The 26,641-nt window shown below is 59.5% G+C and overlaps 2 protein-coding genes across 2 annotated transcripts; one reads left to right on the forward strand and one right to left on the reverse strand.

Annotated features, from left to right (window-relative positions):
• The first annotated feature begins 798 nt into the window (after positions 1-798).
• ADAM8 (ADAM metallopeptidase domain 8) lies at positions 799-12,147 on the forward strand. Its single transcript, XM_069020379.1, has 21 exons — positions 799-871; positions 2,027-2,136; positions 5,248-5,324; positions 5,539-5,617; positions 5,711-5,787; positions 6,442-6,628; positions 7,004-7,069; positions 7,166-7,234; positions 7,799-7,968; positions 8,056-8,137; positions 8,687-8,835; positions 9,045-9,222; positions 9,908-9,997; positions 10,228-10,423; positions 10,608-10,707; positions 10,784-10,970; positions 11,062-11,139; positions 11,222-11,306; positions 11,417-11,531; positions 11,607-11,835; positions 11,992-12,147. Exons 1-21 carry the CDS (start codon positions 814-816, stop codon positions 12,145-12,147), a joined length of 2,538 nt encoding a protein of 845 aa, XP_068876480.1. The 5' UTR covers positions 799-813.
• Positions 12,148-13,234: 1,087 nt separating this feature from the next.
• On the reverse strand, positions 13,235-26,602 carry ERLIN1 (ER lipid raft associated 1). Its single transcript, XM_069018880.1, has 12 exons — positions 26,544-26,602; positions 25,968-26,123; positions 25,019-25,100; positions 24,489-24,535; positions 20,965-21,026; positions 19,568-19,693; positions 18,581-18,654; positions 18,088-18,146; positions 17,452-17,543; positions 16,899-16,988; positions 16,524-16,603; positions 13,235-16,374 (listed from the first exon to the last, which is right to left on the reverse strand). The coding sequence occupies exons 2-12, from the start codon at positions 26,078-26,080 to the stop codon at positions 16,156-16,158; spliced, it is 1,044 nt and encodes a 347-aa protein (XP_068874981.1). The 5' UTR covers positions 26,081-26,123; positions 26,544-26,602; the 3' UTR covers positions 13,235-16,155.
• Between the last annotated feature and the right edge of the window lie 39 nt (positions 26,603-26,641).

Raw genomic sequence — 26,641 nt, forward strand, 5'->3', positions numbered from 1 at the left:
GGACAGCCTCCAATGCCCCACTGATCCAGTCCCCCAACGCCCCACGGACCCTCCCCAAATCCTCAGACACCCACGATACCCCACAGACCCCTCCCAGATGCCCATGGACAGTCCCCAGTGCCCCACAGATCCTCCCCTGATGCCACGTGGATCCTCTCCAATACCCCATGGATCCCCGTGCTGTCCCACAGACCCTTCCCCCGGGCTCCACGGACCCCTGTGATGTCCCGCGCCGCCCCCACAGATGCCCCGTGGCCCCTCCCCAGTACCCATCCAGGTGCCCCGTGGGCAGTTCCCAATGCCCCCTGCCGCTCCCCACGGACCCTCCCCTGATGCCACGTGGCCTCTCCCTAATGCCCCACGGACCGTCCAGGTGCCCCGCACCACCCCTTCTCAAATGCCCCGTGGACAGTGCCCCGCGGACACGCTCCAATGCCCCGTGGATCCTCTCCACGCTCCACGGACCCTCCCGGTGCCCCTGTACCCTCCTCAGTTCCCCACGGACCCCTCTGGTGGCCCGGGGGCCGTCCCCATTTCCCTACGGACAGCCCCCGATGGCAGCGGACCCTCCTCAGTGCGCCACTGGACCCCCCGGCGCCCCGTGGGCTCTCCCCAGTTCCCCACGGCCCCCACCTGTTCCCCGCGATGCCCCGTGTCCCCCCAGCGCCCAGAGCCCCCCGGCACCCCCGTTCCCCGCCGTGGGCGGCCCGTCCCGCCGCGCCCCGCCCCGTCCCGTCCGCGGGGTGGGTGAGTCACGGCGGGCGGGGGCTGCCGGCGGCGCGGCGAGCGGGGGCACGGCGGGACCTCCGAGCCATGGCCCCGCCGCTCCTGCTGCCGCTGCCGCTGCTCCTGCTGCTGCTGCCGGCCCGCGGTGAGCCTGGGGTCCCGGGGGGGCGGCGGCAGCCACGGGACGGGGCGGGCGGGGAGTTTGGGGGGCGTGCGGCGGGACCCCGGCGCGGAGCAGGGATGCAGGCACCGGGATGCAGGCGCCGCGGGATGGGGATGCTTTGCTTTTCCCCCGCGGCTCTCGGGGGGAAGTCCCGGGGTCCCGGGGGCACCTCTGTCCTCGCCCCGAAGGGGGGAAGATGGAGAAGGACGCCCGGGGCCCGGCTCGCTCCCACGGGGATGCTCCCGGTGCCCCGCCGGGCCGTGCTGGCACCTCGGGAAGGCGAGAGGCGGGTCGCCACCGTCACTCGGGCCAGCCGGGGGTCGCCCGTCACTCGGGCGGTGAGGTCGCCCGTGACTCATCTGGCTCCCAGCCGCGGGCGAGGGCTGTGGGCACCCCCAGACCGAGCACCCAGCCCCGTCCGAACCCGGCTTTTGGGGCTCCCGGGAAAAGCAGAGGGTTTATGCCAGAAATTCTCCGTTCCGACATCCATGGAAGGCTGGGAGGGGGCTGAGCCACCCAGGCACCAGCCGCTCTCCCAAACAGCCCCCACAGCCGCCAGACGCCGAGTCACACGCGGCGGCATCACCATGGGGAGCTGGAAAACCTCCCTCTGTACTGCTGCACCAGGGACTCGGCGGGGGTTCCAGCCCCAGAGGGACTTGCTCGCTCACAGGTGACACTGAGAGCTCTGTGGGCGCCGGGCTGGGGGGCTGCAGCTCCCTGGAGCCCGTCAGGGAGCTGCGTTCCCAGCAGGGCTTGCAGGACTTGCCCTTGGGGCTCATCCCTGCACCTTCATGTTGGCTGTTCCCATTTCCTCGGCTTCAGACCCGAGGGAGCGGCGCGAAACTGTGTGGGACGGGAAGGGAGGGTTTAGGGTGGGGATCAGGGAAAGGTGCTTCCCCCAGAGGGTGCTGGGCACTGCCCAGGCTCCCCAGGGAATGGTCCCGGCCCCGAGGCTGCCAGAGCTCCAGGAGCATTTGGGCAGCGCTGCCAGGGATGCCCAGGCTGGGGCTGTTGGGAGGTCTGGGCAGGGCCAGGGGCTGGATCCATGATCCCTGTGGAACCCTTCCAGCTCGGGATATTCTATGACTCGATTGTTCCTGGGCATCTGTCTCAAAGCCCTTTGGCTTTCCCCAGGCTCCGCTGCCGGGCGGCAGGAGCAGCTCCCCCATGTCGAGAGGTACGAGACGGTGCTGCCGCGGGAGCTGCCGGTGCCCCGGGGGAAGAGGGACCTCTCTGCGCCTCCGGTGAGTCACAGCTCGGCACAGCCGCCCTCGCTGCCTTCCAGGGAATCTGCCCGGGGGGTTGCAATCAGCAGGGATCTTGTCCCACCACCACCATCACAGCTGCACCCCTTGACCAACAATTTGGCCAGACCCACTCAGCCCTGCACCGAAAGAATGACGTGCCGCCCATTTCTTTGCCTTGCTTTCATCCCAGAGGATGGAGATGTTGAAGCAGTTGATCAGATCAGCTTTTCCGGGCTGTTTTGGGTCTAATTAGGACCTGCAAGCAGCGGGGTGCACTCTTGGAGGGAGGGGCTGCTTTCTCCAGTGCTTTCTTTGGAGACACGACCCAGCGGTGCCACCTCTTACAGACTGGAGTGATCTTGTGACATCTGGTCTTTCCTCAAGGAGGGGTTTGTGAAGCCTCGTGGAGCTGTAAGCACTTTTCTTGCTGTGTTTGCTGAAGTTGGGGTTTTTTTTGTCCTTTGGGACAGAGAAATAAGAATCAGAAAGTTGCAGAAATCCACATGAAAGGAAGCCAGTGCTGTTTTTCTTGGGAAACCTGGCAATTTGGGGGAAGGAGTGGGGTTTGAGTCAGGAGTTTGGAGTGCTTGATGTTGACATCCGTAGGATGCCTTGACCTCAAAGATACTTTCCTCATTGCCTTACAGTGAAACTCAGCCAGGTTTTTTTTTATTCCTTTTCTAGACCCAAAAAGCGCCGATTTTAGCGCCTGGAGGGATGGAGGGACAGGGGACACGTATTCCCTAGTGCCATGCAGCACGTTCCTCTGTGATTCAAACCCTTCCTGATAAGCTAGCTTCAAAAACACTCCCCGAAAGCATCTGTTTTCCCTGCTCTAGAAACCTAAACTTGTCCACGAGATAAACATTCCCCAGGCTATTTAGAGACGCCATCTGTGCCGGGTGTGCGCCGGGCGGCTCCGCACCGATCCCCCCGGAAAGGGGAGCTCACCCACCTCGGGATCCCTCTGGAGACGACATCTGCTGTGAGCTGTGCGCCCTGGGGCTGTCTGATGGGTGGCACCTGGATTTGGTCTTGGCTTGGGTGGTCCTTGGACATCCCAAACCTGCCTTGCTGGGGGTAGGAAGTCTCCTGCCTTCCAAGCCCTTTTATTTTTTCCCCTTGGAGAGAGGTTAGATTTGCTCTCCTGGTCATCTGGGTGGGGAAGAAGTTCTCGGCAAGGTTTGACCACCACCAAGGCCCTCTGAGACAGAGATGGGTGTTCTCCATGCTGGCTCCTCCTGTAGCTGGGATGGGCATGGGCCACCAGGAGCTGGTTCTGGGGTCGGAGTGACTGGGACACCTGGGGTTGGTCGAGCAGAGCCACGGGCCAGGTGAGGGTTGAAGCAGACCAGCTACACCCTGGCTTTGCTCAAACCCAAAAGTTCATCCCTGCAGACAGGGTGGAGCCTCGGGTCCTGCAGCGCAGGATCTCCTGGGTGCCAGCCTTCCCACCAGCACAGCAGGGAGCGCGGCAAACCTGGCTTCTGCATGGAAAGGGATCGGGAAAAGTGAGGCCCAGCCCTACTGCGAGGCCTGTTGCCTCTTCCCGCCCAGGGAAGAAACACCCTCTTCTGGGGTGGGATGGGACATCCCATCCCCATCCTCTGCAGGCTCTCTGGGTCTCTTACTGGGACCAGCTGGAAGAAACCCCTCCTCTCCCTGTGCTCTGGCTGTGGCTCTGCTGTGCTGGCTCAGCATGGCCACGGGGCTCGCAGGGCAGCTCCCAAAGCCTTCCCATCTGGAGCCCTTGCACAGCCCATGCTAATGCAGAAGGGGGTGATTCACAGAAGATCTGTCAGGACTTTTTATTTTAAACTTGCCCTGCGGTCATCTCCAAGAGAGGCTCCCTGACCCAGCACCCCCTTCCAAGTGCTTTCCTGCCATTCCTTGAGACCTCTTCTGGCCTCGGCCTTGCCAACAATAACAAAGGATGGCTTTGTTGGCGGACACGGGTCGGGACGGGCGGGAGACGCTGTTCATAAGAGAAGAATTTTCCAGGGACCCGCGAGCGCGCTGGCACGCAGGCCTGGAACTGCAAACCAGGGAGAACTGGGGGCAGCTGAGGGACAGGCAAACCCTCTCACCTGGCCCTGCTGGCGCTGAGTCAGCAGGGCTTTCTGCTCAGCCTGGCTCCTGCAGGGTGCAGATCATCTCCCCGGGAATGCTGAGCCATGGTATGACAGCCGGTGCTGTCATCCTCCCCAGGGAGAGGCAGCACACCTCATCCCTGAGGAATGCTGGCCCCATGGGAAAGGTTTGCTTTGCCTTTGTCTCAGCTCTCTCCACACCTGTGTTCTGCAAGGGCTGAGGATGTGCCCCTAGAAGAGGTGGATGTGCCCTCAGGAGAGGTGGATGTGCCCTCAGGAGATGTCTCAGGTCCCTTGTGCTGAGGGCACAGCCTGACACGGGACCATCAGTGTCTCCCAGTGACCCCAGTGGGATGGGGCCTCTGGAGGTGGAGATCACAAGATACCCCAGATGGAAACGCTTTTCCTGTAGGAACATCTCCATCCTCAGGGTTCGGGGCTCAGCTGGCTGAGCCACAGCCACCCTGACTCCCTCCCACCAGCAAAGGGGATCTGGGACACAGTGGCACTAAAATCTGCTCTGATAGGCCGCGGAGAGCCAAGGGAAGGTTGTTCCCTAAATGTGAGGTGGCGTGTTAGATCAGTCAGAGAGCGGGAAGTCTCTGCTGATAAGAGCCATAGGGATCTTTGTGGTTCGGCCGATGAGTAAGTGCTGGACTCAGGCCCCAGAAAAGGAGCTCTGTGACTGATGAGTAGGAAACCTCAGTCCCTGGCATGGCCATCTGCAGCCATGTGTCAGACACGGGAAACCAGACTTTGCTGACTCCGTCTCCTTGCGGGTGACCTGTTCTTCATCTCAGGATGTGCCGGGGATTTGCGTTATTGCCCACATGCTTTCTTCCTTCTCTTCTGATTTCCTGTGTCTGCTGGATGCCCCCAGGGCGAGCAGCCAGGCTCCCGGTCCCGCAGCGGGGCACACGCAGACCTCATCCCCTCTTTGGGTGGGACAGGGGCCTCTCTGGGGCAGCTCTCGCTCCTGCTGATGGTGGCTCTCTGATGGCACCTCTCTTCCATGCAGAGCACCTACCCGGGCCACGTCGTCTACAGCGTCCATGCCGAAGGCAGGGAATACCTCCTGTGGCTGGAGAAGAACAGGTGAGTGCATCTGGGCACCGTGGGGTGGCCGGGGTTGGGTTTGCATCCCACCTTTGCCGTGAGCAATCCCTCTCCAAGACCTGCTGTCACTGCACTGGTGACCTAAGCCTCAGCCCAGAGCACTTTGTTCCCTCCTTGCCAAACCCGCCTGGGGGGTCACAGTCCCCACAGTCCCCAAAGCGGGGTCGCTGCTGACACCCCGTCCCACCTGCAGGGCCCTGCTGGGGCAGCACTACACCGAGACTCACTACTCGGCTGACGGCTCGGAGATCACGGAGAAGCCAGACACCCAGGTACGGGCAGGCTCGGGGGGAGCAGCTTTCCCACCCCTGTGGGGCCCCTCCACGCCGGTGCAGCCCCCACACCTCTGCCCTCTCTCTCGGCAGGACCACTGCTTCTACCAGGGCCGCGTGCGGGGGCACCCCGGCTCTGCAGCGAGCATCAGCACCTGCGGCGGGCTCAGGTAGGGCCCCGGCTCCCTGGAGCCCTGCTCCTGGCTGGGAACAGCATCCAGCCTCGGCACATGCCCCGGTGAGCCGGAGTGACCGAGTGCCGGTGACCGGGTGTGACCAAGCCCCGGCCGTGCTGATGGAGTGAGAGCTCAGCTTTCCCCTGCGGAAGGGAAGATGACATCCCTCTTCCTGCTGGAGGTGCTGACCCTGGCTGGGTGCCCGGCAGGAAAGGCGCACGGCACTTTTGGGGGGCTGACTGACGGCAGTGGGGTGAGAGTGGAGCCCTGCCACCACAGGAGCTCCGGGCAGGAGTGCCCTCGCTGGATCCATCCTGAACGGCTCAGCTGCTGAACCCCGGGATGTTCCTTCCTGCTGCCTGAAGCACCGGACACTCCCTGTGCCGTGGGTGCCGTGCCACATCTGCCCCCTCCCAGCCCAGCAGCCGGCTTGGCAGCTGTATTTTTATAGAATCTCAGAATGGTTTGGACTGGAAGGGACCTTAAAGCCACGGGCAAGGACACCTTCCCCTAGACCAGGGTGCTCCAACCTGGCCTTGGACACTTCCAAGTGGGGCACATATCGCAGGCGCTTTCGGGGGTGTGTGTAGGGTCTGTCCGCGTCCTGCCCGCCTCCCCAGAATGACGCCTGCCCCTCTCTCTCCGCAGCGGGTTTTTCCGGGTGAATGGGACCACCTTCCTGCTGGAGCCGCTGGAGGGGGCCGTGGCCGGCCGGCACGCCGTGTACCGAGCAGCTCACCTGCGGGGCAAGCGCGGCACCTGCCGGGAGCCCGGGACCACCCTGGAGTACGACCGCGAGCCCAAAATCCCTGCGGCCATGAAGCTCTACCGCTGGGTAGGGATCGCACGCCCGCTCCTCCCTGAGCCGGGGCGTTCCGTGCCTCCTGGCCGTGCCCCTCTCCCGCGAGTTGTTGGCTGGGGTGGCTCCAGGTGGGAGCAGGCCCTCGGACCCTGTGCCATTAGCAGCAGCATCCTCCCAGGCCACGGGCTCTGTGGTGCCTGCAGAGCCTGGTGTGTTATCCCGGGGGCAGGTTTGGGTTTCCCAGCATGCAAGCTGGAAGTGGAAACCCAGCAAAGCAACACCACAGAGCCGATCTAGGAGACCTGCTAACCTTGGCAGATCCTCCAGGATCCAACACACCCCATGGGAGGGCCAGCTGCCTGGCTCGATGAGCTGCAAGCTGAGCCCCACTTTGCTCTTCCCTTCCAGAAATCCGGCCCGATACAGAAAGGTCCCCGGTACGTGGAGCTGGTCCTGGTCGCGGACAACCAGGAGGTAAAGTGGGCTGGACTGGTGCCTGTGGGATTGCTGTCATGCCCTGCAGCGAGGAGCTCAAGGCCACCCTGGAAACCTCTCCGTGTCCTTCCATAGTTCAGGAAGCACAAGGACCTGCGCACCGTGCAGAACCGCATGAAGGAAATTGTGAACCATGTGGACAAGGTGAGCCCAGGGCTCTGGACCCACCCTCCCAGCCCCAGTGTGGGCACAGAGGAGGTGGCAGAGAGGTTGGCATGGGTGGGCTGGTGGAGCTGGAGCCAGTCTCAGGCCCGCAGGGGGCTGCTGCAGGGTGACGGCTCCCTTGGCCCTCCGCATGTGCAGTGTGGACACGGCAAGAAGCTCAGCTCTGTCCATAAGGGAAGGGAAATTTCATCCTGTAACCCCTGGGAGCACATCCCGTGGCCACTGGAGTGGCTGCTAACAAAGGCAGGGATGCACTGGAGCATGGCAGGTTTCCTGGTGGCTCTGCTTCAGCCTCGCTTGTTGGTTAGCAGTGTGGGAGCAGCATCCCAGCCTTCACCAGCCAGGAGGGAGCCCAGAGGCCTGGGGGGAAGCCCTGCCCATACCATCACCCCACCCTGTGTTATTTATTGAGGGTGACAGAGCTGATACTGTCCAGTGAGGAGTGTCCTGGGCTTGGCTGCAGGTCCCCGGGGCAGGTGGGACCTTCCCTCTGCTGCTGCAGCCCAAATCCAGGCTCTCTCTGGGCTGTGTCCCCCACTCCAGCTCTACCAGCCCCTTCGCCTGCGGGTGGCCTTGATCGGCCTGGAGGTGTGGAACCACAGGGACAAAATCACAGTCAGCCCCAACCCGGAGGTGACACTGGACAACTTCCTGCACTGGCGGGAGTCGGAGCTGCTGAGGAAGAAGCCCCATGACAATGCCCAGCTGATCACGTAAGGACAGGGGGCCACCATCTCGCCACCCTGCCAGCCCTGCCACCACCCAGGGCATGTGGCCACTGTGGCATCTCAACTCCACAGGGGCGTCGACTTCCACGGCAACACCGTGGGGCTGGCCAAGAAGCTGGTGATGTGCACCAGGGACTCAGGCGGCGTCAACCAGGTGGGTCCTGTGGTCTGCCCTCCCTGCACTGCAGCTTCCAGAGCCGCTCCCTCCTCCACTGGTCCCCGGCTTTCCCCCTCTGCAGCCTTAGGGCTGGATTTGGTCCCTGGCATCTCTGCCCCCTGAGTGACTGACCCCCAGAGAAGTGCTGGGGCCATGGGCATCCAGCTGGGCTCCCAGAGAAGCTCCTTGGACACAGGACCTGGGATTTCAGGAGGCTCTCAGGTGGCTGGGACTGGCTGTGCTCCTCATCCCTCGCCAGGTCTGTGGGAACAGGAGCAGGAGTGATTGGCTGTGGTTCCTCTGGCTGTCCAGACCCACCACCAAGCATTGCTTTTTTGGAGCAGCCACTTTGTCTAAGCTCACTGACAGCCCTGAGAGACCAGTCTGGGGGTCTTCAGGGGCCACGGGACCACGTCCAGCTTGTGTCTTCCCTTACCTGAGCATGGCAGCGTGAGGGGACACCTTGCAGAGCCCTGGCAGCCCCATGGAGAAGCTGTGGAGAAACCACAAGGGCACTTAATCCACGCTGTGCTCCTTGTCCCACAGGATCACAGCACGAACCCCATCGGCGCTGCGTCCACCATGGCTCACGAGATGGGCCACAACCTGGGCATGTCTCACGACGAGGACGTGCCCGGCTGCCGCTGCCCTGTGTCCAAAGCTGATGGGGGATGCGTCATGGCAGGGAGTGTTGGGTGAGTGGAGGAGACGGGGGGACATCCCTGGGCAGCAAATACGCTGAGGTGTCCTCTGGCAGTATCCTGATGGGGTGAAACCCGTGAGATGGCCAGGTCTGGGTGGACATTCCACCCCACACCACTGCAGTGCCTCTGGGCCTGCCGGTGGCCCGCCAGCTGCCCCCCGGGCTCTCTGCTCATGACCACCTGGTTTTGTGTCCCTCCAGGCTGGTCTACCCCAAGCTCTTCAGCCGGTGCAGCGAGCAGGACATGTGGCAGTTCCTGGGGGACCCCCGGACCAGCTGCCTGCTGAACGCCCCGCGGGCTGACGAGCTGTACGGGGGGCCGGTGTGCGGGAACCAGTTTGTGGAGCGGGGAGAGCAGTGTGACTGCGGCACGCCCGAGGTAGGGGGGTCTCCGAAGGGCTGCAGTGAGGGTGGGCAGCAGGACTGGAGATCTGTCCAGTGGACTCTCCCCTGGTGCTGCTGATGCTTCTGCCGAGAAATAACTCACGGAGGATATTTGTGTGTGCCCCCTCGTGTGGCTGGCTGTGATTTTAGCCTAGGAAAGATGGACACCCCCCCATGTCCTCCAAAGAAGTGACCCAGGAGGGGACATCGGGGCATGTTGTTCTTTCAAGAGCTGTGCTCAGCTGTTCCTCATCCCTACCAGCCCATCGAGGGGGGGAATTGAGACAAACAGCTGGGCAATGCCTCTGGGATGAATCCCTGGTCACAGCCCCGTGCTGGGACCTGAAGGAATGCCCCCCTGATTCAAGGAGCACAGAAATGCTCATGTTTTCTCCTTCCTGGAGACGTGCAAAGGGGCCCAGCTCAGGCTCCATCTTCTGGAAAAATCCTTTCTGGTCCTTTGGTTTGATGTTGGTAATGGGGGTGAAGAGGCAGCAGGAACCGTCCCCACCTGGGATATTGTGGTGGTTTTGCCCCTTGGTTCAGCCATGGCAGCTACACTGCTGTGGGCACCTGGTGACACGGTCACCTCGTGACACGGGCACCTGTTCCCCTCAGAAAAGAAGGAAAGGGTCCTTCCGGGGCTTCCAGGAGGGTTTCAGTCCATCCCTGTCTTGCAGGAGTGCTCGGACCGCTGCTGCAATGCCACCACGTGCCAGCTGAGAGAGGGAGCCGAGTGTGCCCGAGGAGAATGCTGCCAGGACTGCAAGGTACTGCCGCCCCCAGGGGACCAGCTAGGCAGGAACTTAAGTAGGGGAAGAGCCGGTCCGAGCCCTGGAGGTGTCTCTGTGCTGTGCAGTAGCCCAGTCAGCAGCAGAGTGTCAGTGTCTGGATCCACGGGGTGCTGAGAGGCGTTTCCCAGACCGGGGTGCTGCTGTGCCGCGGTGCCCGGAGATGTGAGAGCGCCCAGGCAGCGCTGGCATCCCTGTTTTCCGTGCAGGTGAAGGCTGCAGGTGTGCTCTGCCGGGCCAGCAAGAACGACTGCGACCTTGCCGAGCACTGCAGCGGCCTCAGCGCCGAGTGCCCCGAGGACGTGTTCCAGGAGAACGGCGTCTCCTGCCAGCACGGCAGTGGGTACTGCTACAACGGGGCCTGCCCTTCGCACGGCGAGCAGTGCCGGGCGCTCTGGGGCGCAGGTAGGGTCCCCTCCCTGCCCACTCTCCTGCCCCAGCTGCTGCGGGATGTGCCCGAAGCCCCTCGGGCCAGCGCATCGCCCGGCTGTGGTCCGTTCCTGCATCCCGAGCTGTGGCGCTGCCGATCCTAAAGCGCGGCCGCTGGCGCCGGCACAGCTCCGTGTGACCCTTTCCGTGCGTCCCGCAGAGGCGCAGGTGGCTCCCGACGTCTGCTTCAAGCACAACAGCGAGCAGCACGTTCACCTGCACTGCCTCACCGAGTACGGGAAGCAGCCCTGCAGCCCCAAGTAAGGAGCGGGGCGGGGGGAGGGCCCAGCCCGGCCGAGCTCTGCCCGCTGGCGCTCACGGCTGCGTGTCCCGCAGGGATGTCAAGTGCGGCACGCTGCTGTGCCTGAGCGACAACACCCAGCCCATCCTCGGCAGCGGCTACTACTCCTTCGGCTACTACTTCGGCCGCTTCAAGTGCAAGGCGGTGATCGCGGGCAGCGACGCCGGCGAGGCGGCCGAGCTGCGGCTGGTGCCCACGGGCGCCAAGTGCGGGGAGGAGATGGTGAGAGCCGTGCGGGGCCGGGCCGGGCCGGGCCGGGGGAGGGTGAGCGCCGGCCTCGGGGCAGCCTCAGAGCCCCCCTGCCTGCCCCCAGGTCTGCTACGCCGGGCGCTGCCAGAACCTGCTGGTCTACGGCGACAAGAACTGCTCGGCCAAGTGCAACAACCACGGGGTACGCGCTGAGATCCCTCCGCAGAGCTGCTGCGGGCCCCGGCCGCACGGCCACCGCCCTGACGCTTCCCCCCTCCTCCCAGGTGTGCAACCACAGGCGGGAATGTCACTGCGACCCCGGCTGGGCAGCGCCCTACTGCGAGCAGGAGATCTCGGGGATAGCCACAGGTACGCTCCGCTCATCCCGACACGTGTCCCGAGGAGGGAGCCTGGGGAGGGGGCTGGCACCGACTGCGAGGTGCTGCTCCATCCCCAAGCGCCCGGGTCGCTCCCCACAGGCAGCAGCAGCGTGGTGCTGGCGGCCGTGCTGGCCGTGCTGGCCCTGGCCGGAATCCTGCTGGGCAGCGGCGTGATGCTCCTCAGAGCCAGGGCGGCGCGGCGCTCCCACAAAGGGTAATTCCCGTCTCCGCTTCCCTCTGAGCTCGAGGGGTGCCCGGAGCGGCCCCACATGGTCCCTGCGTCCCACAGGAGCTCCAGCGGGACTCCCTCGGGCCTCGCCAACCCGCTGTTCCTGGAGGGCGGCCGGACGCGGCCGTGCCGCCGCCAGCTGTCCAGCCGGGACATCGGCCAGCCCAGCCTGGTCAGCAGCACGGCGGCCCCGCGGCCGGCCCGGGCCCAGAGCCCTGTGCTGGCCCTGCAGCCATCGGCACCCGGCCCCCAGGTGACACCTCGGTCCCCGCCGGGATGGCCCCCGCAGGTACCCGCCCCTCCCAAGCGGCCCCCCGGACCCGTGCGGGGCACATCCGCGGGGTGACCCGGGCTGGTGGCTCGGGGGGCCCTTCCTCTGCTCCCTGCCCCGCTCCGGGTCCCTCCTGGTGCCCAGGTGAGGCAGGCGGGTCTCTCCTCCCGCCAGGCGAAGCCGAAGCCGCCCAGCAAACCTCTGCCAGCGCTGAAGAGCAAAGTGCCGAGCCAGGGCGAGGGGCCGCCGGCACCGTCCCTCCCACCGGCACCCTTCCAGCGCTGTCCCCCGCCAAAGGTGGCCCTGAAGCCGCCCCCAGCCAGGAGGTGACCAAGGATGCTCCATCCGCCACCGCGGCCGGCCGAGGGGTGGCACAGCTGGGTGGGTGGCACAGCTGGGAGCCATCGGCTCGCTTCCCCCCTTACTTGAATTGCTGGCCGGACCTCTCGGACCCTGCCCGGGGGGCACCAGTGTTTACAGATCCTCGAGTTGTGCCTTAATGGACTCGGCAGCCTCACGGCTGTCCCGGGGGGAGCCGTCAGCCGGGGCTTCCCAAGGAAACTAGGAGCCGGGACAACGCCAGCTCCGGTTTGGAGCACTGCCCCACACCGGCCCAGGCTCTTCTGCGCCCTGGGAGCTGCTGCTTTCTCTCCCGACGTCCTGAATGTGTCCTGCTCCTCCTGCCCTTCCCTGCTGGAGCTGCGGAGGGGAGCTCCTGGCATCCCGGGGCAGGAAGAGCGCTGCTCCGTGGGGACCGTGTCCCAGGAGCACTGCCCTGGCTGGGGACACTGCACGGTGGGGTGTCACCACGGGCTGTGGCAGGTCCAAGCTGGGCTTGGCCTCCCCACGGGGCTTTTATCTCTGAAGGTATTCCTTGAATTACTGTTCAAAAGGGAATTCCCTGGGAGCCTTTTTACTGCTGCCATTTATTTATGACCCTTATGTGACCATTTTGAGCCACTTGCTGTAAAACCAGGCATCCCATTTTTTATATAATTTAGGTTCAAGGCTTTTATACCAATAAAGACTGAAGCTAGAGGTGTCATGGGATATGTCTGGGCAGGAGGGGACAGCGGGGTGGCAGCAGGCAGGGAGCTGTGCAGGGATCAGGGAAGGGGGAGGAGGGTTGGAGTTGAGCTCCCCAATCCAGTGCCAGAGCCACGGGAGCTAAACTGCAGCACATTTTGCCAGCCATGAAGAGCCAGGCTGCCCCAGGGACTGCAAGATACTGCAGGGAGTCCCCTCATGCTCAGCACCATCCTGGCTGGGGCCTGCTTTGAGCCCAGGGGGCTCCCAGGGTGGCAGTCGTTGCAGCTGAGAATATCCACACCACGCAGTGCTGCTGCATGGTGAGAGGTACAGGGGTCCCCCACTTTGTGTCCCACCAGCCCTAGGACACATAAAACCATCCAAAAAATGGTAACAAAATAATTTTATTCTGCTTTATCAAAAGAACTTAACACTGTGAATGTAAACCTGACCGTATGTATCGTGTTTCCTTAAGGAGATGCAGATCCAGGGGCAGACCCCCCTAGTCACAGCCCCACACAGGCCGTGGGAGTGGAGAGAAAAGCCAGTTCAATCCCAAAATCCTGGCGGCAGCCGTGTCCCTGCTCACAGCTGGGGCTCAGAGGGCAGCACAGCCCCCGCCAGGGTGCCACAGCCGTGGCCATCCCCTCCTGCACACTCTGGGGCTGCTGGGGCAGCGGCCGGGGAAGCAGGGAGGGGTGGGGGAGGCTGCTGCAGAAGGCACTGAGCATCACACATGCTGCTGCAGGACCTGGGACCGTGGGAGCAGCCCCGGGGGGCCCTCAGACCACGAGGGGAGGTGGCTGATGCATACGCAGGGACACTGAGCCAGTGACAGCCACTTAAGGCAAAGCCATGCACCTGCCCGGACAGCGCAGGGAGGCACAGCAAGGCTCGGATCCAAAGGGAAGCGGCTCCTCCTGCACTGGCTTGGAAGGCTTTCCTGCTCCCTGCATGGAGATCTTGCTCTGGTCACGGCCGGAGAGGTGTGACCTGCCTGGTCATTGCTCCCAGCAGTTCCCCTGGTGCCCTTGTCACTTCCAGGCTGGCAGAACCTACCCTGTCCATCCCAGCCATTCCTGATGCCCAGTGCATCTGTCCAACCCCAGTTAACACATGAAGAAAATCACAGGGACTATATCCCTGCCAGCATTCCCTCCAGCAGTGCTTCTAGCCTATAAAGCCTGTCCTCATCCCAAAATCCAACCAAAGCAGGTGCTGCCAGGGTGAGGAGAGGCCGTGTGGCAGGGCAGAGATGAGACTCCACTGCTTCCTCAAAGCCCATCCCACAGGAAAAAGGGCACTCTACAAGCCAAGCAGCATTTCCAGGAGACATTTCAAACACTACAAAACACACTGCCACCCCCTCTCTGCCCTGGTGCCCTGGACCTGGCTCCTGCCAGGGCTGGGTTGGAAGAGGAGCTGGTATGCTGGAGCAGAGAATCAACTGAGCCTTGGGAGTTTGCAGGCAGATGGAGGACAAGAAAGACCACCCAAAACTGCTGCAAAATCCCACAGCTATGTCTTACACCCTGCAGGAGGGGCAGGGCCAACACAACCCTGCTCTGCCCCAGAGATGGAGGAGAGGCAGCCAGGGCAGGAGCAGAGACAGCAGCAGGCACTGCGTGTCACTGAACTTCCTTGTGGAGGGACAGTGCCCTCCCTGGAGCCCAGCCACACAGGGTGGGGACACGGCACTGCAGAGCCTGAGCCCGCACACCTCCTCTGGGGACATCACGAGCACAGGAGAAGCTGCTTTGGGTTGAACGTATCTGAGTGGCAGGAGCTGAACACATCCCCCCCTTGCCGTGAGGCTGCAGATGGTGCCAGGCACAGAAGATCTCAGTGGGCTGAGTGCCTGGAGTGCCACCACCCCCAGCCCCTCCAAGGGTGGCACGGCTGCTCCGAGGGAGGGGACAGGACAGCAGGAGGGATGCAAAGGTGACCTGGCTGGCAGAGCAGAGCAGGTCTCTGAACATGCAGCAGCTGGGGTGCTCCCAGCTGGAGAATGGCATTCCAGCTCTTGCCAGCTGCTCCCCCAGCTGTCACAGCCCAGATCCTCACAGAGCACAAGGAGGAGCAGGTCCTAGGAGCAAGCACATCCTCGCAGGCAGAGGGGAGGAAGGAGGAAAAGTGGAAAGCAGGTTGTCCCAGCAGATTGCCCCTCCCCAAGCACATCTCCCCCTCACCGTGCCGCAGAACACCAGGAGCAGGGTCGGATGGATCACAATGCAGATCGGGACAGAAGATCCACCTGCCAGCCAGCCTGCCAGGGACGAGAGGAGCAGGGACACGCTCCTTGCCACGGCTGCTCAAGGACATACAAAGCAGGTCCCGCTTGCTGGACCAGTGGATTTTGCACGGAGGAGCAGCGATGCCTCGCCTACTTTGCAGCTGAAGTGTCAGACATCTGATCTGCTGCACAGTAGGGTCCTTTCACTCTTCTCTTCCCCTTCACTTTGCCAGCATGGCAGAGCAGTGGAAATTCAGCCCCCTTTCTCTGGTGAATGACTTACAGGGAGGCTGGAATCTGAGCAAAGACTTGCCAGGCTCTGTTCCCAACCAGCTGCTCCGAGGTGCTCCTGAAACCTGGTTTAGGAGGCAATGAGACTCAGCCGCCCAGTGGGAACACCGCAGTCAGTCCCAGGCAGCCCGTGTGAGGCTCTTGCTTGGAGAGGAGGGTTGCACAATCCCTTCAGAGATCGCTTCCTCCAAATCCTTATCTAGTGCTGCTGTCTACAGGAATATTACGGCTATGCAGATCCTACTCCAATAACCTATTCCACACCAAAGCACTCCTTGCTCTGAGCAGGAACACGCTGGCCAAGGAGAGCCCACTCCACCGGAGTCCTTGAGGAGAGCGAGACAGCATCAGCAGAAACCTTCACCAAGCGAAGCTTCAGTGGCAGGACAAGGGGAACCTCCTCTTCACTCAGCCTCAGCCAGGAGCACTGGGCAGTGACCAGTGTGCAGCAACACAGCACTCAAAGCCACATCTCCTTCCTCCAGAGTAACGCCTGCTAAATAACTGCACCTACCCTGGGAGGCTTTCCTGCTGTGTGTCGTTTAATATTCCAGTATAGGTATGTTAGTACAGGATTATCTCTCCTTCGGAAGCACCAACTTAACAGGGGGAGAAACGGAAGAGGCAGAGCCCTTGCAATCTGTTGCTAGAAGAAAATCACCCCAAGTGGCACCTATACACAAGATGTCCAGGCATGTGCTGCATCCGCCCCTCTGGCACAGGGCCTCGTCCCCGGGCACAGCCGGGCTCGCTGCTGAGCTACACCGGGTTCCCTTCTGCCTCCCTCAGCCAGCTCTCTCCTTGCCTCTGAGGGGGCTTTCTCCAGAGGTCTCCAGGGCCTCCTGTGCAGGAAGGCTGGTTTCGTGGGCAGTCCTCAGGCTGGCCTGCTGGAAGGCACAGGAGTCCAGGAACACGCCGGGGATGCGGTCACCAAAGTACAGCTTGCTGTTGGCAGCGATCGCCTGGTACTTCATCAGCTCCAGATACTCAGGGGTCAGCTTCAGCTACGAAAAACAGAAACAGAGACTCTAAGAGACAACTTTCTGGGCCCTGCAGTGTTAGGTTTCATGTCAGGCAGCTGCCTCCTGGGGTGTGGGCTGTTAAATCAGCTTTTCACGGAGGAAGAGTGAGCGACCAGCTTCCCAGTGCTCACCTTGTTGGAGTCAGCCAGCTTCCGAGCAGCGTAGTACTCTGCATCAGCTTTTGCCTTCTCCCTTGCCAGGAATGCAGCATCTGACACAGCAGCAGAGGAGGGACAGGAAAGAAAGCATTAGGAAATGACTGGTCCCATCACACTGAGCACCCAAGCCCTCATCCCATGGGGACCAGCTGACCCAGGAGTGCCCGTGACAGCCTGGCTGGCCCCGTGCCTGCCCTGCAGCTTCCTGGAGAGTTCCATGCACAGGGCAGGAACGCCCCCAGTGCCCAACCTTGCATCTCTGCAGCTCCCCTGATGACTTGTGCAGGTCTGAGGTTCCCCTACCTGCCACCACCCCCAGCTGGCAGACAGCCCCAGTAGCGTGGTTACCTTCAATCTCAGAAATCCGCTTCTCCGTTTCCTTCTCCATGATCTTCTGTTGGTAGTGAATCCTGGCCACCTGTGCAGCCTTCTCTGCCTCTGCAATCACAACGGGCCCAGGTGGTAAAGTTGCTCCCCAGGGCTTGAGCACCAGCACCTGGCTGCAGGATCTGCCACACCAGGAGCTGGTTCCCTGCTCCCTCCCTTCCCACTCAGTGCCAGTCTGTACTCCGAGCAGCTCAGTAACAGGAAGAAATGCAGTGCTGATGTCTGCAGAGCTGACAGCCTGTTTACAAGTGTGATCCCTCTGGCACAGGGACATGGAGCTCCAAGCCCAAGCAGTTTTTCCAGCAGAGTGATTTCCTCGTCCCCGCTGCAGGACAGAGGTGCTCCCTGCTCTGCTGCTGAGGGATTTTCACTCAGATGTTCAAAACAACTGCTTGTGCAGCCTGGCTGTGCCTCCCTCAGGGAGCTGTCAGTGATGGAAGACAATGTCCTGCCCCAGCTCAGCAGGGAATGCAGGAATGGAGGCTCAGCCTGTGACATTAATTGGTGATGTTACCAATGAGCGCTTTCTTCCGGTCCGTCTCTGCCTCCTTCTCCACCACCTTCTGCCTCTGGGCTGCAATCAGCAGCTTGGTCTTCTCAGCCTCCCTGCAAGGGGAGAAGCATTATCCTGGGTAAAGGGAATGAGGAGCAGCTCTGCATCCCAGGAGAGGCCATGGGGACAAGAGGTCAGCCAGCTGCCAGCTCCCAGCCGCGGGGACTGGCTCTGTCTGCAGCTGTTTGAGTGCGTGCACAGGCCAGAGGAAGGGATCACCCCCTCTACATCCGGCACTGCTGAGGCCACAGCTGGATGCAAGCCCAGTCTGAGGCCCTCAGGATGAGGAGCAGGGCAATGGGGGCTGGGAGCTGGGCTTGCTCAACCAAAGGTGAAGGGAGATCCAACAGCATCTCCTTCTGCCCAAAGGCATACCAGAGATCCTGGAGGGGAGCTTATGGGCAAGACACCAAGACCCCTGAGCCCTGATTTCAGTGTGGAAATGGAAACCAGAAGGCACAAGTGCACCTGGCCAAGCACACACTGCCTGGAGCTCGCCTCTCACTCCCTGAGCACCAGGGTAGAGCTTTCCAACAGCACTGTGCCTGTGCAGGACCCTCAAAACTAATTAATGCAATTTTATGTCCAGCTACTCACATTAGCTCAAAGTTTCTTCGGATGGCCTCTGGAATTTTGGGTTTTGTAACACGCACAGCCTGTGAAGGAGAAAAAGGGAGCACATTTTGAATGAAACATTTTGATGCAAGCTGCATAACCAAGACATGTCTCTGCAAAACCAGCTGCAGTGCTGTGGACAGCACTGCCTAATCCTCCTGTGGAACACTGCTGAGCATCAGCACTGCTGACCTCTCCCAGAGGTGTCCTACGTTCCTATTTCCTGCCATCCATTCCAACCCACTCCCACCGTGGGAGATGGCTCCAAGCCCCGTCCAACCTCGCCTGGGACACTGCCAGGGATCCAGGGGCAGCCACAGCTTCTCTGGGCACCCTGTGCCAGGGCCTGCCCACCCTCAACATAAAACATTCCCCTTTCAAAACTGTTGTTCATTGTCCTGTCACTGCAGGCTTTGTTTGGCAAAAAGTCCTTCTCCACCTTTTTAAATCTCTTTATTGAAAGGCCACAACCCACCTGGATAGTGAGACCTGGTGCCATGACATTGAGATCTTTCTGCAGGGCCAACTTCAAGTTCTCATCTATCTGATCTGTGTTTGAAGGACAAAAGAGAGACCATTTAGCTTCTCATCCTTTCTCCCACAGCTTGTGTGACAGAGTCAGCTGGCCTTGAAGGGCAGGTAACTCTATGGTGTAAGATAAAGATGCTTCCTGAGACCACTCAGTACATTGATTCCCTTCCTATGTCCCCTGAAAAACATTCCCAAAAGGAGAGTCACTTGCTAGTGACTAGGGAAGTTCAGCTATTGATCAATTTGTGTTATCTCAGCTAAGTGCAAATGGCCTGCAGCACCTCAGCAGGACAGAATGCCCAGAGCCTGTGGTAGAAGTCTATCCCTTCTCAGCACTCAGACTTGGAGTACCTTAATATTAAAATTCTGACAACTTTTTATCTTCCATAAGCCGCTTTTCCCCTGCTCAGCCATTCAAGAAGGAACACAACCTGTTCTGTCTTTGGGACACAGGTTCACCAAGGAGAATATGACCTGTGCTAATTCTTGAAGCACTCCACCTCCCTGCCAAAAACCTTCCAGCTCTCACTTGTTAAAAGACAGCCAGGAGGGAGCTGTGAAATTACAGAAGTGAATTCAGGAACAGAGCAGGGGCCTACAGGCAGAAGCAGAACAAGACAAATCCACTGTCATAGTGAAGGCCACGGGCATCACTGTACACACAAGAGCAGAGTGGCTGCTTTGTGCATCCAGAATCAGTGGGAAAGGACTGAAACCAAATTCCCACATGCAGATGGGGAAAGACAAAGGCACCTGAGTCACTAAAGTTACAGGGGAAGTGGCACATGGATGGAAAAGGAACTGGATTCTAGACTGCAGCTCCAGCACAGGGGCAGTTTGCTCCCAGGGGCCAGCTGTAACATATTCCAGAGCAGCACAGGGAGATTCCAGGGGGATCCCAGCTGGGATCACCCAGCTGCCATCCACTTACCAAAGAGCTCGATGTACACTTCCTGCAGGGTATGGGCGCTGCAGAACTGGTTCAGCTCGTGGTGGATTTTGTTGAAGATCAAGGTCTTGTCGTAGTCTGCGGTGTAGTTCCGCACGATGTCGTACACTGGGGAGGGACAGAATCGCCACGGGTCACCACGGACACGTGCCACCACATCAGGGAAGGAGTGCAGCACTGGGACAGGGGTTTTCAGGACTTGGGCAGTCAAAGCCACACTGCCCTGCCCAGCTGGCAGGGAGAGACCTGCTGCACACCCACTAGGGCTGCTGGGATTACACAGCTTCCAGGAGCAGCCATGGCAAGATGCACTGCCTGGTCCTGTTATATCATCTGCATAAACAGATGAAACAGCAAAGCCTCACCAGGACTGCACACACAGGAACAGGAACTGCTGTGAAGTGAAACAAGGATCATTCCCACTATTTAAGCCAATCAGATCCTGCATCAAAAGGAGCACAGCCAGCAGGTCAGGGGAGGGGATTCTCCCTCTGCTTCTGCTGAGACCCCACCTGGGATTCTGTGCACAGTTCTGGTGCCTCCAACACAAGAAGGATGTGGAACTGTTGGAGCAGGTCCAGAGGAGGCCACTGAGGTGCTGAGGGGACTGGAGCACCTCCCCTCTGGAGCCAGGCTGGGAGAGCTGGGGCTGCTCAGCCGGGAGAGGAGAAGGTTGTGTGGAGAGCTCACAGCTCCTTCCAGGGCCTGAAGGGATACAGGGAAACTGGAGAGGGACCCTGCAGCAGGAACTGGAGGGCCAGGACACAGGGAATGGCTTCACAGTGCCAGAGGGGAAATTTAGGTGAGATATATGAAAGAAATTGTTGGCTGTGAGGGTGGGGAGGCCCTGGCACAGGTTGCCCTGAGAAGCTGTGGCTGCCCCATCCCTGGCAGATGTCCATCTCCATCCCAAGGCCAGGCTGGACAACTGGGCTTGGAACAACCTGGGATAGTGGAAGGTGTCCCTACCCATGGCATGGAGTGGAACGAGATGGTCCTGAAGGTCCCTTCCACCCCAAACCTTTCCATGACTCCATGAATTACAACAGGGATTCACCCTGCAGTGCCTCAGCAATGCTGGCACTTTGCATGAAGCTGTGCAGATGCACAAAACAAGCTGTCCGTGTCTTTGGCTCAGTGAAATAAGAAGGCAAGAGGTTCCTACATGGGTTTTGTCTCTGTAGTTTTCTCAGGAGCCGAGCTGGAAGCCCCTGGGATCAATGCTACAGGACCGGGAGCCGTAAGGGTAACAAGGAATGGAAACAGCCAGGGAAGATTTCCAGACATGAAAAAGGGAAGTCCTGCAAACCAAGACAGAGCTGCCACAGGAGGAGTGAAGACAGTCACAGCTCAGCTGGTTGAACCAGGACGGGAAATACCTGCATATGGGGCCAGCTTGTTCACAACTTCTATTCGGTCAATGTAGATCATAACGCCCCCACTGCAAGGGAAAAGAGAGTTCACCAGTCACCGCTGCAGCTGTTAACAGTTTACATATTGAAAGCAAAGGCATCTTTATCCCTCTTTTACCATATTCTGAGCATTTTGCAATGAGATGGCAGGGAACCCCAGTCCCTCTCTCTGCATAAATCACAAGCGTGCTCCAGCAAGCCTGCAAAGCATTTTCCTTCCCCTCTGTGATCTCCTGCTCAAGCAGCCAAAGGAAGATGTTTCTGAACAGGAATGTAGCTGCAAGCAGCAGGAAAGCAGAGAGGAAGGCAACAAGGGCAGCAGGTGACACCTGCCAGCAGCAGAGCAGACACCAAATGAAGACACACCTCAGCTCTCCTAGGCAGCAAACACATGTTCCATAGAAAGAGCCCTTAGTTTAAGTCACACAGTCACTAGCTCCAGCAGGAGCTCGTCAAGGCCCACGAGAAAGGAAGGAACAAAGCACACGGCAGACTTCAATCCAGGTGCCCAGGGCTCTCCAGGAATACCAGAAGCACCCCAGCAGAGGGAGCCTGCAGGCAATCCTCTCCCCAGGGAGATGGTGTGCTGCCAGACTGGCAGGGAAAAGGGGCACTCAGAGCTCAGGCTTGCCCCCAGCCTCTGCTCTTACTGGTGTGGCTCTGAGAAAGTCATGCCCAGCCCTGGGTACCTGTAACACCAGAGGACAAACTCTACAGTGAAGGAAAAAACCCGTAACTTTCAACAGCTCTAAGTCTCTTGAGAGCATGATTTCGAAGCAGAATACTCTTGTGATATTGTCCTTGGGACAAAGGCATATAACAGACCAGAAGCTTTAGCAGGAGCTGTTTAGAGACAGCTCATTCCTGGCAGTGAAACTCCCACATTCCCGAACTCAGTCTCTGGGACGTTTTAACTCAAACATATCCCCCATGACAAACTCCATTTCTTATTTTGCAGATCTTGGTTTCTGGCAGCTGAAAGCCAAGTCTGCAGAAAAACAACCTGAACTTGCCTGTGCCTGTGCTCTTTCGGAAAAGGCCTCCCAAGCCCAGCCTGTGCTTGCTCCAAACCTGCTTCACAACAACTATGAGCTATAAACACCAGTGATGGAAGGACCTCGTCTCCTGCAAATTTGGCATTTCAATTTTAAAGGGATGTTAGAAAGAAAAGGAGAAGGTCTGCAACACCCTGGATCCTATCAGGACTCATCCACAGCCCTGTATCACCTCCCAGGCAGGAAAGGCTCTGGAATGGCACCTCAGGCCAGTGAGGACCATCTGACTGCAGCACCACCTTCCACAACAACGCTGCCGAGGATCTCAGCCAGTGTGGGACACTAACTGGGATATTATCCCCTATTATTCCACTATTATGGCCCAGTGTGGTGGGCCATAAGTGAATTTTATCAGTCCTGATGGTCGTGCAATGGCTTTGAGGAAACAGGTGCCACTCAACCCCAAAGCATTCAGGGAGAGAGGAACAAGGAGAAGTCCATAGGAAGTCTAAAAGGAGCATCAACACATTGGTCATGTGCCCCTGGAAGAGGTTTAAGCACCATCAGGCAGCAGTGCTGCCTGACCTGACAGGACAAGGAGACAGCATCCGGGGAACGCCACAGGAGATGGACACGGACAGGAAGACCCTGGAGAGCCTCAGACAATTCAAGACCTAACTCAGGATTTAAAATCTCTATTTAATGTGTTCACTTAATGCTGCCAGGTACAAACAGGACAGGGGAAGCAAAAACCGGGGATGGCACAGCCACACAGACACTCAGAAGCTTCCTGATATAGATAAGGATACAGGGAACGGGAATAGAAAGATGGCGGAAGAGAAACCCAGCCTTTAAAATCCCATGGTTTAATATGTAAATACAAAACCTTAAACTGTTCAGGACCTATTCTGGTTGTAACAGACTTTGAACTGGGACAGTGCCACTCCAGGTGTGTTCCATTTGTTATTTATGAGCTAGTGTTTCACTATGGAAATGTGGATGCAAAGCTCTGGCATCGAGCAGCCACAGACTTTGGATCCCAAATGCAGCAAACCGGGAGGCTCCTGCAGTAACACCCTAAAAATGGACAGGCCTACTGGGACCTTTGGTCAGCAGTGTATTTAATTATTAACTAAGAACTCCTTTCACCAGCTGTTTGGTGGTTTAAAGCCCATTTTTACCGCCTGTACCTTCCCAACCACCTGCATTGCACAACAGAACTCCACAAAGATGAAATTCAACGGGAATTTCATTTTTAGCTCCTAAATCAAAGAAGCACAGAATGGTTGAGGGTGGCAGGGACCATTTGCTTGGCCTAAAGACTGTGTTTACCTCACTCCAAAGGGACTCTGGACAAGGCTCTGCAGTGACAGGACAAGGGGGAATGGGTTCAGACTGACAGAGGAGAAATTTAGGTGAAATATATGGAAGAAATTCTTGGCTGTGAGGGTGGGCAGGCCCTGGCACAGGGTGCCTAGAGAAGCTGGGGCTGCCCCTGGATCCCTGGCAGTGTCCAAGGCCAGGCTGGACATTGGGGCTTGGAGCAGCCTGGGACAGTGGAAGGTGTCCCTGCCCATGGCAGGGGTGGCACTGGCTGGGCTTTGAGGTTCCTTCCAACCCAAACCATTCTGTGATTCCATGAAAGCTGCAAGACTGAACATCAACGTTACTTACAGATATTCCTGAAAAAGCTTTGAGATCTAAAACTAAAACCATGAGACTTTTATGTTAATATTTAACCCCATGTGATGTCTTAAGCTGAATAACTCCACAAAAGCTAATATGGGTTAAACCTGATCAAAATTAACTCGGTTTATTAATGTTGCCACCAACATTGAACTTTTAATTTCAACATGGTCACCATGTGTCATCACTTCAGTCACACTGATTTGTTTTTCTAAACAGAAATTCTGTTGAGGACCCTGAATGTAAAAGACAAGGAGAATCACCAGGGTTTTTTTATCCTGAAGAGTCATCACTTTAACTTGTGGATGAACCAACAGAACAGGATCTGTAACCCAAGTCAACCAGCCCTCTCCTGCTTGTTACAACTAAGCAGCTCTGAGCTGACAGAAGCATCAGTCTAATTATGCAGCAGGAATTTCATTTGGAAATTAACTTCCTCCCATCAGGAGGATTCCCACTCACTGTTTACTTCTGCCCACCACTGGGGCCAGCACGTGTATCAGCCACAGGACTCAGGGTGCAGAGAACCAGTGAGGGCAGAGCAAAGCACAAGCAATGGGCTGTCAGAGCAACCGAGGGGAGAAACCCAGAAAAACTCAAGGTAACACCACAATAAATGCAAATGCTCTCGGAACAGCAACTCCAGCAAGAGCCAGAGTGTTCCCTCCTGAGCCTCCTGCTCTGTTATAGTGGGATATACGTGTGACGTTGGGGATTAGTTTTATGGTAGCTGCCTTCACCTCCCAGCCCCGTGTCCCAGCAAATGACCCCACAGCATCCATCTAGAAGGAACACAAATGGAAGCCCTACCTTGTTCCACAAGGCACATTCTTCACTTCATCAGTCTGCAGCGTGGTCTGCAACACAAACACAGCCAGCGCTCACACGCCGCTCCCTCCTCCAGGAAGGTCCTGCTGTGCCAGGCTCTCACAGCGGGAACACAGAGCCACAAACGTGTCCTTTGCCTCCCTTGTGATGCCTGCAGGTGTGGGCAGAAGGCAAAGCTTCTCCTCACCTGCCTTTTGGGGGATGCACAGGCAGCTGTGCCTGTTTCCCTGCTCGGGGCACGCTCAGGCATGGGGCGCTCCTGGGGAACAGGGACAGCCACAAACACGGACTGTCCTCCCCGAGCAGGACACTGCCAGTCCCAGCCACACACACACGTGCTGGGGAGAGCTCTCCAACAGGACAAACCCCGGCTGTCTGCTGGCACCAAAGGCAGAAGGAACGTGGGGATTCCCAGGAGCTGCACATCCCGGAGCCCCTCTGCAAACAGCAGGGCCACCCTCCCCAGAGCTGCTCCTCCTCAGCCTCTCCCAGGGGAGAGAGAGGGCACTGACCTGCACGGATTTGAAGGTGGTGATGAAGGGGAGCATGATGTGGTAGCCAGGCCCGCTCGGGCTGGTCAGCAGCGCACCGCCCCTGCGGAGAGGGAGGAAAACAGGGAAAGGCTCAGGAGGGGGGGAAACAGCAGGGGCTGGCTTTGAGGGCACACAGGGACAGTTCAAACTGCCGGGGGTCACAGCTGGGGGACTGAGAATTGCATCAGAGACCCACACTTGCCAGCAATGCCCCAACAGAAGGGCTGAGTGCACCTGATCCTTGCCTGCTGCAACTTTGCTTGGGGCCTGTGAGCCATTAACTCTTGGAGAAGGCAGCTATTGCTAAACCCTCCCAGCATTGCAACACCACACAGAGCTGCAAGAAGGCAGATTTCTCCTCCCTAAATAGTTCGCTGGTAACCATGGAAAAATCCAGCCGTGGATGTGATGCTGCCAGTTTGGATTTCAGCACAGCCCCTTGCCCAAAGCACAAAGAAAATTCCCCCAGGTTCTCATGCTCAACACGCTTGTAACTAAAGGGAAACAGCCCACGGTGGTGAGTGGGAAGGGCAGGGAAAACATTCCAAAGCACCGCCACAGCGGGAGCTCTGGCTGAGTAACAGTTTGGGACAAAGGTGATGGCTCTTGCTGGCACAGGGAGAGATCAACAGATGTGAGAAGGCACGATGGAGCAAGAGCTCTGGTCCTCTGAGCTCTGAAATCCAGTCTGTGAAAAGGGCAGGGAGGAAGGAGAGGGAGGAAAAGCAGCTGAGGGTTCAGAGACCCAAAGACACGAGAGTTTTGCACGGGGCCAGCGTGTCTGGGACTCACCAGCGCGGGCGGAAGGGACCAGAAATAACAGGGGCTGCACAGCCAGGAGGAGAAAACCGGAGGGAAACGCAGGATAGAGCAATCCCTGGGCCCGGGGATGAATCCCAGCTCCGGGAAGGCTCCCGGGGCACCGTACCTGTAGTACACGGCCAGGTGTCCCTCCTCGACCCTGTGGATGGCGGAGTACAGCAGGAAGACGAGGAGCCCCGTGGCAGCCGCGGCCGCGGCCCCCGCCTGGGCCATGGCCATGCTCGCATCCCCTCCCGGCGCCGGGGGCTCCGCGGGCCCGGCCCTGCCACAGCAACACCGTCAGCGCCGGGCACCACCGGCCGGGCACCGCCCCCGCGGCCAAGGAGACACCCGCGACAAACGCCACGGGCCACGACAGGGCCATAGGGTCAGGGCCTGGCCCCGGAGGGCGGCACCGCCCGCCCCGCCCCGGGGCTGCGCCGGAGGGACCGCCCGGCCCCGCGGGGACCCGCTCCCGGCACCGCTCGGCCCCGGCCCTGGCCCTGTGCCTAGTCCTGCCCCGATCCGCCCCTAGGCCCCTGCCCTCCCTACCCCGTACCTATCCTAATCCCCATCCCCTGCCTGTCCCTATGCCCACGCCGTCCTTATCCCGCCCATATCCCTCTCCTGTCCTATCCCGTACCTGTCCCAGTCCCTGCCCTGTCCCTGTCCCGTACCTATCCCTCTCCCATCTCTCCCGTACCTCTCCCGTTCCCCACGTGCTGCCGAGGCCGCGCTCCCACCCCCGCCGCGCACGCGCACCGGCGCGAGGCACTCTGGGCGAGCCGCGGCGGCGGCGCG

The sequence above is a fragment of the Aphelocoma coerulescens genome, chromosome 6 (genome assembly GCF_041296385.1).
Source record: "Aphelocoma coerulescens isolate FSJ_1873_10779 chromosome 6, UR_Acoe_1.0, whole genome shotgun sequence".
In the NCBI taxonomy this organism is placed as follows: domain Eukaryota; kingdom Metazoa; phylum Chordata; class Aves; order Passeriformes; family Corvidae; genus Aphelocoma; species Aphelocoma coerulescens.